General features: G+C 44.0%; 1 protein-coding gene across 2 annotated transcripts; it reads right to left on the bottom strand.

Annotated features, from left to right (window-relative positions):
• Positions 1-2,048: 2,048 nt before the first annotated feature.
• On the bottom strand, positions 2,049-8,720 carry LOC147260417 (uncharacterized). 2 transcript variants are annotated; one of them, XM_086205426.1, is made up of 6 exons: positions 7,671-8,720; positions 7,506-7,568; positions 6,512-6,540; positions 5,695-6,025; positions 5,421-5,537; positions 2,049-5,293 (listed from the first exon to the last, which is right to left on the bottom strand). In XM_086205426.1, the coding sequence occupies exons 4-6, from the start codon at positions 5,778-5,780 to the stop codon at positions 5,050-5,052; spliced, it is 447 nt and encodes a 148-aa protein (XP_086061552.1). In that variant the 5' UTR covers positions 5,781-6,025; positions 6,512-6,540; positions 7,506-7,568; positions 7,671-8,720; the 3' UTR covers positions 2,049-5,049. The 2 variants fall into 2 exon arrangements, with proteins under 2 accessions (XP_086061552.1, XP_086061553.1); XM_086205427.1 differs by lacking the exons at positions 7,506-7,568; positions 7,671-8,720 and having other exon boundaries at positions 6,512-6,921.
• Between the last annotated feature and the right edge of the window lie 4,482 nt (positions 8,721-13,202).

Here is a 13,202-nt window from a genome sequence, read left to right as displayed (position 1 = left end):
CTGTGCTGAAAAAAGTTTTCACATTGGTGATTAAGTATTAGTGATTGTTGTGTAGATAAAGCCAGATGGTGTTTAAATTAGGAGTGGTGTTAGTCTGGAAACATTGCAATAGTTTACGGGCCACTGTGTGGTGGTAAATCAAAAATTTGGCGTTTATTACAGCCTCAAATTTGGCCACGTGTGAATAAAACCGTCTGTGAGGGGTCAAGATTGCCGACGCGTGTAGACGTGTGGCAAGCACCATTTTCTCTTGTTCAGACGCTGTGGCATCTGCAGCGTGTGCTAGGCATAGTGAAAAGCAAAGGCTGTTATCTTCTGCATAGTTGTTTGGGTTAAGGAGGGCATGTGCCTTTTTAGATAGAATCTGATCATAGCACATATTACCCAATTTCAAACGCCCTGCTCCTGAGTGGTTTTGCGCAACTGTAAGAATAAACTCCAGCTTGCCATCAGTCATTGATGAATCATTACTCTGTATAGCCTGTGCAACCGCCTCTATAAACGTATCCTGGTTGTATTCATCGTCAAATTGTAATACACATTACACGTCGCTAGCCAGGGACGGTCCTCTCAACACAACATTTAAAACACTGCCAGGTTGTGACCTTTCTAATGCGCTGTCAATCACTCCAGAGAGCCTGTCTCTCATAAAAGTGGGTACACATTCAGGGTTGTCAATAGCTAGATCCCTAAAATGAACTTTGACGCAGTTCTGTAGCATTAAATTGGCTAATCTCCCTCACAGACCCGTGCCCATAGTCAGTTTGTCTTGAAATGTGTAGTGTGTTAATACTGCTACAAGCAACGGCTTAAGGTTCATGTAGAGTTCTAGCAATTACCTGTTTTTAAAAGTTAAGGGTCTCTTGCCGGTTGTGCTGGTTCGAACTCTGTTGCAAAGATTTCCACCATATCTTTTAAATCCTTGTCTGTGGGTTTACTCTAGTTTGTCTCCGCTCTGTCTGCTTGTGCTGGTTCGAACTCTGTTGCAATGATTTCCTCCAGATCTTTTAAATCCTCGTCTGTGGGTTTACTCTGGTTCGTCTCTGCTGTGCCTGCTTGTACTGGTTCGAGCTCTGTTGCAAAGATTACCTCCAGATCTTTAAAATCGTCTTCTGTAGGTCTGGTCTGACAAATGTCCTCCAGTGCCGCCAGCTCCACCACTGTGGGTGACAGTTGTGTGATCCTGGGCCCTCTAGCGCCCTCCGGTGTCAAGGGCAGTTGAATGTTGTGAGGTGTGGAAGTAGGTCTTTCAAGCATATTGACTGCCTGTTGGATATGTAGGAATCCTGGTGTAGGATCTATGAATTGAAAATAAGAAAAACTTGTTAGGTCTGAGGGTGTCGATAAAACTGTTTGAAAAGTATGCAATTACATGCCATCATGCCTGGGGCTCACTGCCTTTCTCTCAGCTGTGCATGGCTTCTTCTCACAGGATCTGTATTTTTTTAAATTAAATGTGTTAAATTGCGTGGTGGGTGTTTTTACATACACAATGGATGATTTTGCCCTCTTACACACCCCTGCGCCCTGGTCAATCGTTTCCTATTTAAACTGAGCCTGTTTTTGCGCTCAGGTGCGGTAGGGGTGTCTGTTAACAAATAAGTGATTCACCAATATGGGGTTAGGGTTAGACTTAGTGATAAATTGGTTACTGTAAAATGTGAAGAATATATACGGAGTTGCTTACCGCTGTGATCACCCATTATTTCTCCCAGCAATAAGGAAAATCAGGGTCCCAATCCTTTGTGCCTATGCACAGCATAGCCGGTCACACAACTGTTTGACCTCCTGAAACCATACAAATAAATAAAATGGGTGGAGCCTTGCCACCTGACTGCGGCATGTCGGGCCTTGAGTTTTCCTTTTAAATGCAGTATTTTACAAAATCTAATATTTTTGCCAGAATGGGTTACTACAGAACCCCTTGAAACAGATACTCATGTTTAATTACATTTTCAGATTTTATCACACTGGCCCCTTTAACAAGCATGTCAACACAGAAAACAAGAACGCACATAGTGTGTAAAAAGGTTGATATTTATTGAACTCTTCAGAGTATACAGGGAAAAAAAAAATCGAAAATAATCCAAACCAAATGTGTATTGAAAGCAGTTTTCCATTTGTCTCCCTCTCTGATTCTAACCAGGTCATAGGCGTTTCGTAAGTCCAGTTTAGAAAAGATTACGGCATCGTGAAGTGGTGTGAATGCTGAGTCCAGGAGTGGCAGAGGATACTTGTTTTTGACTGATGTCATTCAAACCCGTGTAATCAATGCAAGGCCGCAATGTTTTGTCCTCTTTTTCCACAAAGAAAAATCCAGCTCCTACCGGGGAGGAGGAGGAACGGATCAGGCCCGCTGCTCATGAGTCATTGATATACTTTTCCATTGCTTCCCTTTCAGGTTTGGAGAGGTGGTAGTCTTTTGGTGGGAAGCGACGAGCCTGGGAGAAGATTGATAGCACAGTCGTATGGTCGTGTGGTGGAAGAGAGAGAGCTCGGTCTTTACTGAACGAGTCCTTTAAGTCATGATATTCGCTGGGAACGTTGGTCAAGTCTATGTCCTCTGGTGGTTCTAGGGTGTGGGGGGAGTGGTCAGGGATGGCAGAAAGCAGACAATGTTGGTGACGGTGATCACTCCAATTGCGTATAGATGCGGTCACCCAGTCTATATGTGGGTTGTGTGTCTTTAGCCAGGGGAGACCGAGAACTATGGGTGTTAGCGGAGATGAGATGACAGAGTTCTGTGTGCTTGTGATGGTTGCCAGACAAGGTGAGTTTAAGAGGGTGAGTTTAATGGGTGACATTTACAAGTAATCTGCCATCGATGGCAAGTACTTTTTGGGGTTCATCTAGCTGAAAAACTGGGAGGTTATTTCTTCTTACCAGGTCAAGGTCTATGAAGTTGTCATCAGCTCCAGAATTGATCAACACTTGAACCGGTAGAGACTGTCATGCCCAACCCCGCAGGGCGACGTCATTCCAGCCGCTCTCAGTAGCTAGAATGCGAAACTCAAGCGCAAACTGCTAGGCTGGTTGGGACCCCTATCTTAGCCTGAGCATCTGGCTAGTGGCGTCTCTACCTTTAACAGGATGGTCAAAAACCTTTTCATTTCCTGTGTGAAGGTATCATAATCTGAGCAAATATGTGGGGAGTGAGTAGCAGTAGCTAGAGACCAAGCTGAAGCTTGGTCAGACAGGAGACTCATAACAAAGGCAATTTTGGATTAATCAGTAACATAAGTGGCTGGCTGCTGACTAAACACTAAACACATTGATGCAGAAACTGAGAGCATGTCTCTAGGTTACCCGAATACCTAGCGGGGATGGGGATGTAGGGTTCCTGGGGCATCAGGTTTGGCGCTGAGGCTGCTTGTATTGCTGGCTGGGGGGGAGACGTAGGATCGGCGGGTGTGGAAAGGGTGGTAAGTTGGTTGGAAACGGCGTCCATTCTTCCATCTAACCGCGCTACGAAGGTGCTGAGCTGCCGCAGGCCGTCCATCACTTGCCCTAGGGCCGAGTCATGTTCGCCCACCTTGACGCCTTGGGTGGCAATCTCTCGTTTTACGTGTTCCGCCTCCGCTGGGTCCATTTTCTTGGCCAGATGATTCTGTTATGGCCAGAGAAACGGGCAGACCCAAAATGCAGAGTTCACACAGAGATAGCTTTATTCTAAAAGTAACAACAGAAAATCACCAGAAATAGCTGGGAGAAAAGTCAAGAAAACAAAGTACAACTGAAAATAGTGTCGAGCACCAAACTCACAATACTGGAGAAAATTACAAACTGAGAAAACAATCACGAGGCGAGGAGCAGAAGATCGTGTCTTTAACGTTGGCCACCACTGGAGTAATCAACAGGAATCATCTGGCAGAGGAGTGGAGACTGAGCCAGGTTCTTATAGAGAGTTGGGTAATTGCAAATGGAAACCAGGTGTGCCTCGCTGTGCTCCTCCAGGAGGTAGGTCAGCCCAACACCGAACACCAGCCTGCACTGCCTGGGAAAACCAAGGAGAAGGAGGGGGAAACCAAAACACACCAGAAACAACCAAAAACACAAACACAATTAACCCAGACCATAACAAGCGGGACATGTCCAGGCATGTTTACGTCCTGCCACAGAATCCTATTGTTTGCGAGCTGTGCTAAATCGGAAACGGACAAGCCCCTTTTTGGGGCGGGGGTGCACGCGCATGAGGACACGCATTCACATGCACGCACAAAAGTTTTCACATGCACGCGCAAAATTACCATCTTATTACTGCTGTTGTGAGTGGGATAAGGTGTGCGAGAGGATGAACGCGGTGGGTTTGGAGCAATGCATCCCCGTGGAGATTAAAAAAAAAGTGGTGGGACCTATTATTGGCTAAAGTTCCGTTCTAATCACCAGTGTTGTTTATCATCATGTTCATACAGCTTAACCATTTCTAATGATGGAAAGAACAAGTCGCTACACGTTTGAAGTTTTATGCTGATGGTAGAAAACAGTGTTCGCTTTGTCCTTTACTGAACGGTTAAAGTGATACAAGCACATTTTTCCTCACTAAGCCTGCGCGAGCATAACTACGTCATAAGCTTGCACCACTGCTAGCGCTCTGAAAGATTTCCTATCTCTATTTCTAATGCATGTCTGCAATTCTAACTTCCTAAACAATGCAAGCTAAACATATGACTAAATTCAATACTGCGCAATCACTCCATGCAATAACTACAATAATCAATGGGCTTCAATCTAAATTTAATTAAAAATATGGAAAATGGCACTAACAGGACCTCAAGGTGGAGGTCAAGTGGCGTACAGCTGCCCTCTGGAAGAGTGCCAGCCAGACAGGTGGTGGTCAGGGAGAGTGGCACCTGACGGAATTTGAGCAGCGGGTGGCGGCAGTCATGGGCATCACCTGTGTGGGTGGGATTGTCGCCACCACCCACACTGACACCAAGAGCCTGGAGGGTAAGTGGTAACTCCATTTCTTACGCAACATTTCCACATGCTTTGCCACAGATGTAAATGCAACAAATACACAGACTCAGACATTTAAATACACCAATATGTTTAACGTTTAACAGAAATTGATCCGTCAGGCATGTCGCCGACATGCAGCGCCCCTGCCAGCTCCCGCGCCAGCTCGTCCACCACCTCAGAGTCATTCGCGAGGACCAGTGACATTTGGGCCAGCCGGTCCCCCAACCCCAGCACCAGGCCGACAAGCAGCGGACGGTCCACCAGCCCACCCGGACCCAGCGGCGTATTCTCCGGCCCACAAGGATCTAGTGGGATGGTCCTCACACGGGCAGTCCTGCAGTCGCAGAGGACATTAGGGGAATAACGGGGATCAGTGAGCGGCTCGACCACCTGATGTTCTGGAACGTTTAGTGGACAAAATAAATTAATCTGGCTTCATGAATTGTGTAATCCCTTCTTACCCATTCACATTGTGGAAATGAAATTCTGCCGTGCGATGACGGCTGCCCGGCTGGGATCGGCGTCCATCCCTCCAGCCTCTGTGCATCGATGAATTGCATCTTGATGGAGTGGAAACCCTTACGATTAACGTAAGCAAATTCCTCATGGGACGAAGCTTTTATGACAACATGAGTGCAGTCAATGGCTCCGATTACATTAGAGAATCCGGCTATTGCTGCAAATTGCCCTTAAATATTGGCCTGTTCAACTGCACCGTAAGGGAATTTAATGTACCTGCGGTAGAGGCGAATGATCAGATCCACCACCAAGGGCATGGCACAGCTGAGGGTTGACTGGCTCACCCCGGAACGGTCCACCATCTCCTGCTGGAAGGAGCCAGTGACCAAGAAGCCGAGCGTACTCAGCACCAGTGTCGGCACTGCCACAGCTCAACTCCTAGCAGTTTTGCACTGGAGCGCCAGTCGCAGCTCCTCACAAATTTGCAGGAGGATGGCCCGCGGAACCGGTTCATCAGCCACTTGTCAGAATTGTGGAGCAAGTCCTACCGCTCCCTGAAATTTCGCTCCCATCTTCTTGCACAGTTTGCCACGTCCTCCAACAAGTGCTGCCATTGATGAAAGTTGCACATTCAGCACAACCGTGAAGGCTCTTTTATAGCCGCTTAAGTAATGCCAACAGGTGTTTGTCGTTGTATTTGTGTTGAAGGCTTTTTTAGTGCCCTATGTATGTGCAGTTGTCAAATAATGTCAGTTACTTAACACCGCCACACAGTGTTGCCAAAGGACCAAAGTGCAGTCAACGCAAGAATCAGCTTTCCGCCAACTTCTACGGGACCTCCAGAGTTGGCATGAAACAGCGCAAGAATCAACAAACATCTGAACATGGGTGTCGATCCTGGTGTACGCAAGTTTTTCTTGTGTAAACAGCGTTGATACATGAGGCCCCAGAAATGGATACACCTTCAAAAATACCCTTAGATTCAATCTTATTAATATAACACAGAAAAAAAAATAAAAACAATAATAATAGTCAATAATGATATACATTAATATAAAAATGTATTATTAGACACCAGAAAAAGCATTCTTACCTTCTTTGCCATCTTCAGTGAACCCCTTGCTGCAGCGATACGACAAAATAAAACCATTGAAGGAATTCAAAATAACTATTTACAATATCAAATCAGTCCATATGCAGATGGAATACTATTGTTACAATACATTAAAAGGATTTTTTAAATCAAATCAGCAACTTCTCTGTGATCCACAACTACACAAACAAGTGGAATAAATCTGCATGCCCTCTATCTGAAAATGCTTGGGATTCTGTAACTCAAGACCAACCCCTCCCCTTTCACATTGGAAACATTAAGTATTTAGGTATAAATATTTCCCCCAGACTGTCAGAGCTGTTTCATCTAAACTTCATTCCACAATTTTAAAAGATAGAGAAGGACCTCAGTCAATTGCCGTATCTCCCATTCTCTCTGAAAACACCTACTTCAACAGTTAAAATGAAAACCCTGCCTCAATTATACAACATCTTTTCTGTGCTACCTTCTACACCAACAGCCAAATGGTTCAAATCTCTCAACCCCTCAACTGACCAATTTTGGTCATGGCCAGGCTGAATGTTTTCTTATGATTTGCTGCCAGGGTGTTGATTAAAACCGTACATATATCACTCATTCGAAATTACTCCACCAGCCAAGATACTATGGCAATTGTCAAAGCTTCCCTGCGAACAGCTGTTATTCGGGCCCGAGCCCGGAGGTCCTCCGGGGCTAAGACTCTATTATGGTTTTTTTTTTGTATTTACAATTTGAATTTAGTACAAAATTTTTCTGTTATTAAATGTATTTATTTTATTGGTTGAAATGTAAACTTATAAATAGTAAAGTAAATTGGTTAATTTATATATGTATTCATTTATTTTACTAAAGCCTATACCTTGTCACTTGTTAATAAAGAAATTGTTTCTGATCCAAGAGTGCTCTAAATATATATGTAAAAATATTTGAACATGGCAAATTAAGGCATTTACTTTAAATAAAAGCTAGACAAATTAGTGTGAGCTGAATATACCTGCAACACAGCATAACAGAACCTCACTTGTGTGGGAAAGTAGCGTCAGTCTCAGGACACAATCTGTACACGTAAAACAATAGCCAACATTTAAGCTAAAGTTAAAAAAAATAATCATCCCAAACTGCATTGGATGTCTTCTTAAATGCTGTTAAATCTGCTTACTTTGAAAGTAGAAAATTGTATCTTATTTGCATCTCTCAATGCAAATAACAGTGTTTCAAGACAGCAAGCAGCTGGACCTAGTTCCTAGAAGACAAAAGACAGTAAATATTTGACCAGTGATTTTTGGCAACCACCTTCATACAGCTGTTAAAACAACTCATGTACTTCTTCAAACTGTTTCATGTCCATGGTATAAGCAGGATAATCAGCTCGTAGGTGTCTGTTTATACGGTTTTGGATTCACTTCATGGAAGAAAATAACCACCCGAGGCACAGCAAATATCTCACCCTCAACTTTACAGAAGAAAAAAATCACAAGGGGCCTGGATGCACCAAACTTCCCATTACATTTCAGAGGAATGTGGACAAATTTGAACAATCCCAATCCAAATGCAACAATATCTCAATCGAAGACCTACCTTTCCTAAACTAATCAATAAAAAATCTCAACTTCTCCAATAATACTTTCATCTTCACTGCTCTGACAGCCTTGTGGAAAGCCATCAAAATTACTAGATTGTCACTACACGATGTAAATACACACCAATTTGGCACAACCCCAATTTTTTTCTGGCAGCACTCCCATTCACTTCCCCACATGGCAAAACAAAGGAATCACTCACCTTTATCATCAATAACACTACTTCAGAGGTACAGGGTTGGGAGACATAGGTTCTTTTGATAAACAAATTAAATCCATTATTAAATCAAAGACCAATACAACCAACAGCCCCTTAAAACCCCCTGAATTAGGCAAAGAAATCAAGAATATCACAGACTTTAAAAAGATAACCTCTTAACTTTATAAACTTTTATCCAACACAGATGTATCCATAACAATCCCAGCCTCAAAATGGGAAAAAAATCTGGCTCTCTCTCACAACTCTGACTTCTGGACACAAATCTGAACAAATAACTGTTCTATGAAAAATAACACAAACTTACAACTTATACAGAAGAAGACGCAACACAGGACCCACGCCACTCAACACAAAATGCTACAAATGGGCTTAACTGACATAGACACTTGTTCGCAATGCACTTTAGGTATATTTGGAACAGTTTCCTTTGGTCTCTCCTTCACTGCTCATCATCTTTTCAGGAAACAATGGAGAGAGAGAGAGAAACTATAGGTGTTTTCACACTGGCCACCAAGCCGCTAATTCGCCTGTCTATTTTGCAATTCGGTCTGAGGTTTCAGACAAAGTGCAGCAAATTTGGGGTCAGGTTTAGCCCAGCAATTTTCCTCCTCCAAGGGTACATTTACTGCCACCTCCATTGATATGTAAATCCAAGCTGTCAACGTGCCAGGTCGGTGTGAGGTGGGCAGAGGTGTCGATGATGACGCAAATTCGTAAACATAATGCTGTCCGATACTGCTGGCAGCCAGAGCGGTGAACTGCTGTTTTGAAACTTACAGACTGTCACAGGGCTAAATATTATTCTGATGCATCGTCACTTCATCAAGATGATCACCTGGGGAACCCCTGAGATCAGTGCTAGAGAGTTAGAGAGAGCTGCTAACATCACTGCCAAGAGGGACATGGATAACCACCACACAGGACTGTGAAAGATGGCTTGTTGAATTGTATACTGATGGTATACTGATGTGGAATTGTGCGTCAATTGAGGGTGCGATAATCAATGCACATGCGCACTTTTCCACTCTTTTTTCTAGCGATCACTATTGGTGATGCATAGGGGCTTCTGGACTCTTTAATGATGCCAGCAGCCAAAAGCTCTTGGATGTGTCGTCTGACATCATCAATGTCAGCTGGAGCAAGACGTCGAGACCTTTCACGAAAAGGTCGGTCATCTGCGAGCCTTATGCTGTGCTCCACACCTGCAGCTAATCCCACGTCCCACTTGTCGAGAGAGAAAACATCGGATCTCTGCGCTAATTTGTCTCTGAGTCTTTTCTTCCAGCTTTCGGGGATGGAAGAGTTGCCGAAGTCGATCTGACTTGCTTCAAACTTTGTTGTTGATGACTCTGTTTTGGGAACGTTTGTTACAATGTCTGTCAGGAACAAGTGACCTAAAATGGTTCCAGCCAGAAAGGTCACTTCCTTCAAAGACTCATTCTGCAGCAGGAGAGTTACTGTGCTAGAGTCCACAGCATAGCTCGGCACCACCATGGGCTGCAGCAGCACACTTGCTGGAAGGGGGTCAGTTGGGGAAACATCCAGCATCAGTATTTCCTTTTCCACTGGCTGCTTAAAATCAACACTAGCATTGACAGGATAGCTAGCTCGTGCTGGTAGCATGAGGTAACCTGGCCCTGACCACTTAACATGTCCAACCTCCTGATCTTCCTCCCTAACATCCAGATTACTGAATTTTGGCTTCTCAGCCGTAACTGCACCCTGCAGGCTAAGTGTAGCGCCTACATCTTCTCCAGAGGTCTCCTCACACAGTGTAGCTAAACGCTTGTGAAGGCTGGCCTTAGCATTGGTCCCGACAATAATGGGTGTTTGGTCTGGACCTCTTGGTGTTGGGCAGATCAGGGCTAACACTGTGATTGTGGCTGGGGTACCCACCACCTTCTTTGGGAACTCCATATCGACCACTACATAACCTCTGTAGGGGTAGGTGGAATCTGCTTCACTTAAACCCCAAATATCTAAACCCTCTACTGGAAAGATAGGAACATCTGCGAGGTGCTTGCTGTACCACTGCTCAAAGATGATGGTCACCTGAGACCCACTGTCTAACAGGGCATCACACAGACGTCCATTAACTCTCACTGGCTCAATGAATCTATTAAGCCTAGGGGGATATTTCTGGATCTCACTATATCCACTTCACTTCTCTTAGCATTACAGTCAACATTTTTGGTCGCTAACTCACCTGAACTAGTCTGGCTGGCATCTTTGGCTTTTTTAAGAGACTGAATTAACTTCTGGATGACTTTGCCTTGGTTTTCAGCATTTCTGCATCATCCAGCTATGTGTCCAGGCTCGCCACACATGTAACAGAAATACTCATCAGCGTCATTGCGGGACCTCCTCGGAGTCTTGTGATCCGGACACGATGCTTCAACTGTCATGACAGCAGCTGGAGTGTCTGCTATGTTAGTCTTTTTGTCGTTGAGTTTTTGTTGCAGTCTTTTCACCTGTTTTTTCAGAGCTGAAACTTCAGAGTCTGCATCCTTCTCTGGTGTGTGCCACGCCTCTGCGGGTACTATCACGTTTCTTTCAGTTTCTGTAGGCGGAGACTTTGTCGCCGTGGCAGCAAACACTGACTTTATTTCTTTAATAGCTGTCTTTAAAGTTTGAATCTCAGCTTTCTTATCATTGACCTCTTGTTTCACATGGATGGAATGAACTGATGGACTCAATTTGGCACGAGAGGCTTCATATTCTTCCTCACTGCGGACCTCACTTAGCAGTTCCAAGAAATTGGGGGGGTTGTCTTTTCTCTCTCTTAGTCTCAGTTGGATTAACATGAGATCTGACGTCACAGCGCCACGGAGAAGCTGCTCCACACGGGCTCGATCCATTTGAGGGGCTGGCAATCCACCTCTCTCCACGACTTTGGTCAAAGAACGTTCCAGTCTCCTTAAGAAGTCAGATAGCTTTTCTCCTGGTTGTTGCTGCATGAGCCGGAAAGAGAAATACAGATCATCTCCAGATTCAGCTGTTCCAAACGCACTTTCAACAGCATTTAGGCAACGCTCTGGACTGACATCAGGATCAGCTAATCTAACCGCTTTGAGAATCTCCATTGCTGGACCTTTCACACTCTCCATAATTCTTCTCCTTTTTTCTTTTTCAGGACAGTCACTCTCAGCCACCATCAAGTTTGCTTGTTCCAACCAATGATCAAATGATTCTTCTCCTGAAGGGGTTGGTAGTGTGCCAGAAAAGATGCGAAGACGACAATAGCCTCCACTCTCAGCAGTTGGTTTAGCTGTTTTGTCTAGCAAATCACTAACAGCACGTAGGACATCTTCGGTGGATGATGGGGCTGCACTTGGACCAGGAAAGAGGGCCTGCACATCCTCGGTTGTCTTTCCCTCAGCTTGCAATAGAGTGTTTAACTTCACACCAAAATCATCACCTGCAGTTGCTCTTTCACTAATGATGACTAGCGGCCATGCTCTTTGCCCTTCTCCCGGAGAAACCTCAGGTGGAACATTATCAGCATTAATTGTCTCTTTGCACTCACACAACACCATCAACCCACCTTGCCTAGCACTGAACATCCTCCCTCTTACACGCACACGACCCAAAACCTTAATAGTCTCGAAGACCTCTTCAATAGTTGCTATCTCTGTTGTTTCTGGTACAATCACCATCAGCGAATGGCCCTCTTCAAGACCTTCACCCCTGCACCAGTTCTTCATTTCACTGACTAGCATAGCGTGACTTTCCATATTACCAAATTTTACTTAACACTGAAAATGTATCACACACACACACACACACACACACACACACACACACAGTAGAGAAAAACTTACAAAAAAGTACCACCAGGTCTGTGACCACAACAGCAGCAGCAGCAGAGGGAGGTTGGACTGGTAACACTACGAGGTTTGCCAGACTTTCACGGGGCTAAATATTCTCCCAACGTATATGTTATACATCACTGTCCACGCACAACTTCTTACTGCACGTCATGTCACATGTTTAACCCCAAAAAAAGAGGAATATTACGCCTCCAATTCACACAGACAAGACGGAAAATTCCCGCTTCTACCTTGCCGCAGATTTGGCGCATTCTCCATCTAATAAAGGCTAGGGTTTTATCATACCTCCTTTGTGTGATTGGAGGTGGCTTCTTCTATAGATGCTGATTAGCTGTCGTCCCAGTAACAACTGGCCAATTGAGATGTGTCACATCTTTCAGTTTAGTTCCCACCCATGAGACCAGGCTTGAGTGTAAACCTTGTCGTTTCCATTTGCAAAAAAAAAAAAAAAAGATCTTTTAATGATTGCACTTTGGAGAAAAAAAACAGTGGGGGATGGATGGAAGCGAGGTATTTTATCATAAATGTTACTTTTGTTCAATATGCAGCATGTGCAGATGAATTATTCGGGCAGGAAGAGAAGAGCCTCATTTATTTCAGCTTAGTTACACAGTGTATTACAGAATTTATAGAGTTTCATCATGTGATGGTGCATATAAAATTTCACTTCAGTTCATTTAAGACAACTATTTATCCTGAATGGGGAATTCGTTTGCATCTTTCTTGTATGTATACGAACATCAATCAGTACAACAATCAGCAAAGAAGCATACAGAAGTGCATATAATCAATAAAATCATTTATAAAAATATAATGGATAAAATTCTCCCAAATAAAAATGAATACATCCTCTAAAAATAGGTCAATTTCATCTAATATAAGTGGGGTCTGTGTTTTTAGAGCTTAACAGCAGAAGGAATACAAGACTTTGTGTAGCATTCTCGTTTGGCTGTTCGGCACATTATAGTGTAAGGCAGCAGTAAAAACATGGTCAGCAGTGGTCAAATGTGGTCTGGTTGGCTAATAATTATTTTTGCTTTCCCAGCCACTTGATTCTACCA

This window comes from Aulostomus chinensis, chromosome 6 (genome assembly GCF_037954235.1).
Source record: "Aulostomus chinensis isolate RoL2024-O1b breed Wild chromosome 6, RoL_Achi_v1.0, whole genome shotgun sequence".
NCBI lineage: Eukaryota > Metazoa > Chordata > Actinopteri > Syngnathiformes > Aulostomidae > Aulostomus > Aulostomus chinensis.
This window is presented reverse-complemented; position numbering and strand designations above follow the sequence as displayed.

Coding starts and splice junctions, on each gene's coding strand:
- LOC147260417 (XM_086205426.1), bottom strand. CDS start 5,780: ATGGTGGACCGTTCCGGGGTGAGCCAGTCAACCCTCAGCTGTGCCATG. Junction 5,538..5,694: donor ATCATTCGCCTCTACCGCAG/GTACATTAAATT, acceptor GTTAATCGTAAG/GGTTTCCACTCCATCAAGAT. Junction 5,294..5,420: donor CATTTCCACAATGTGAATGG/GTAAGAAGGGAT, acceptor CTGCGACTGCAG/GACTGCCCGTGTGAGGACCA.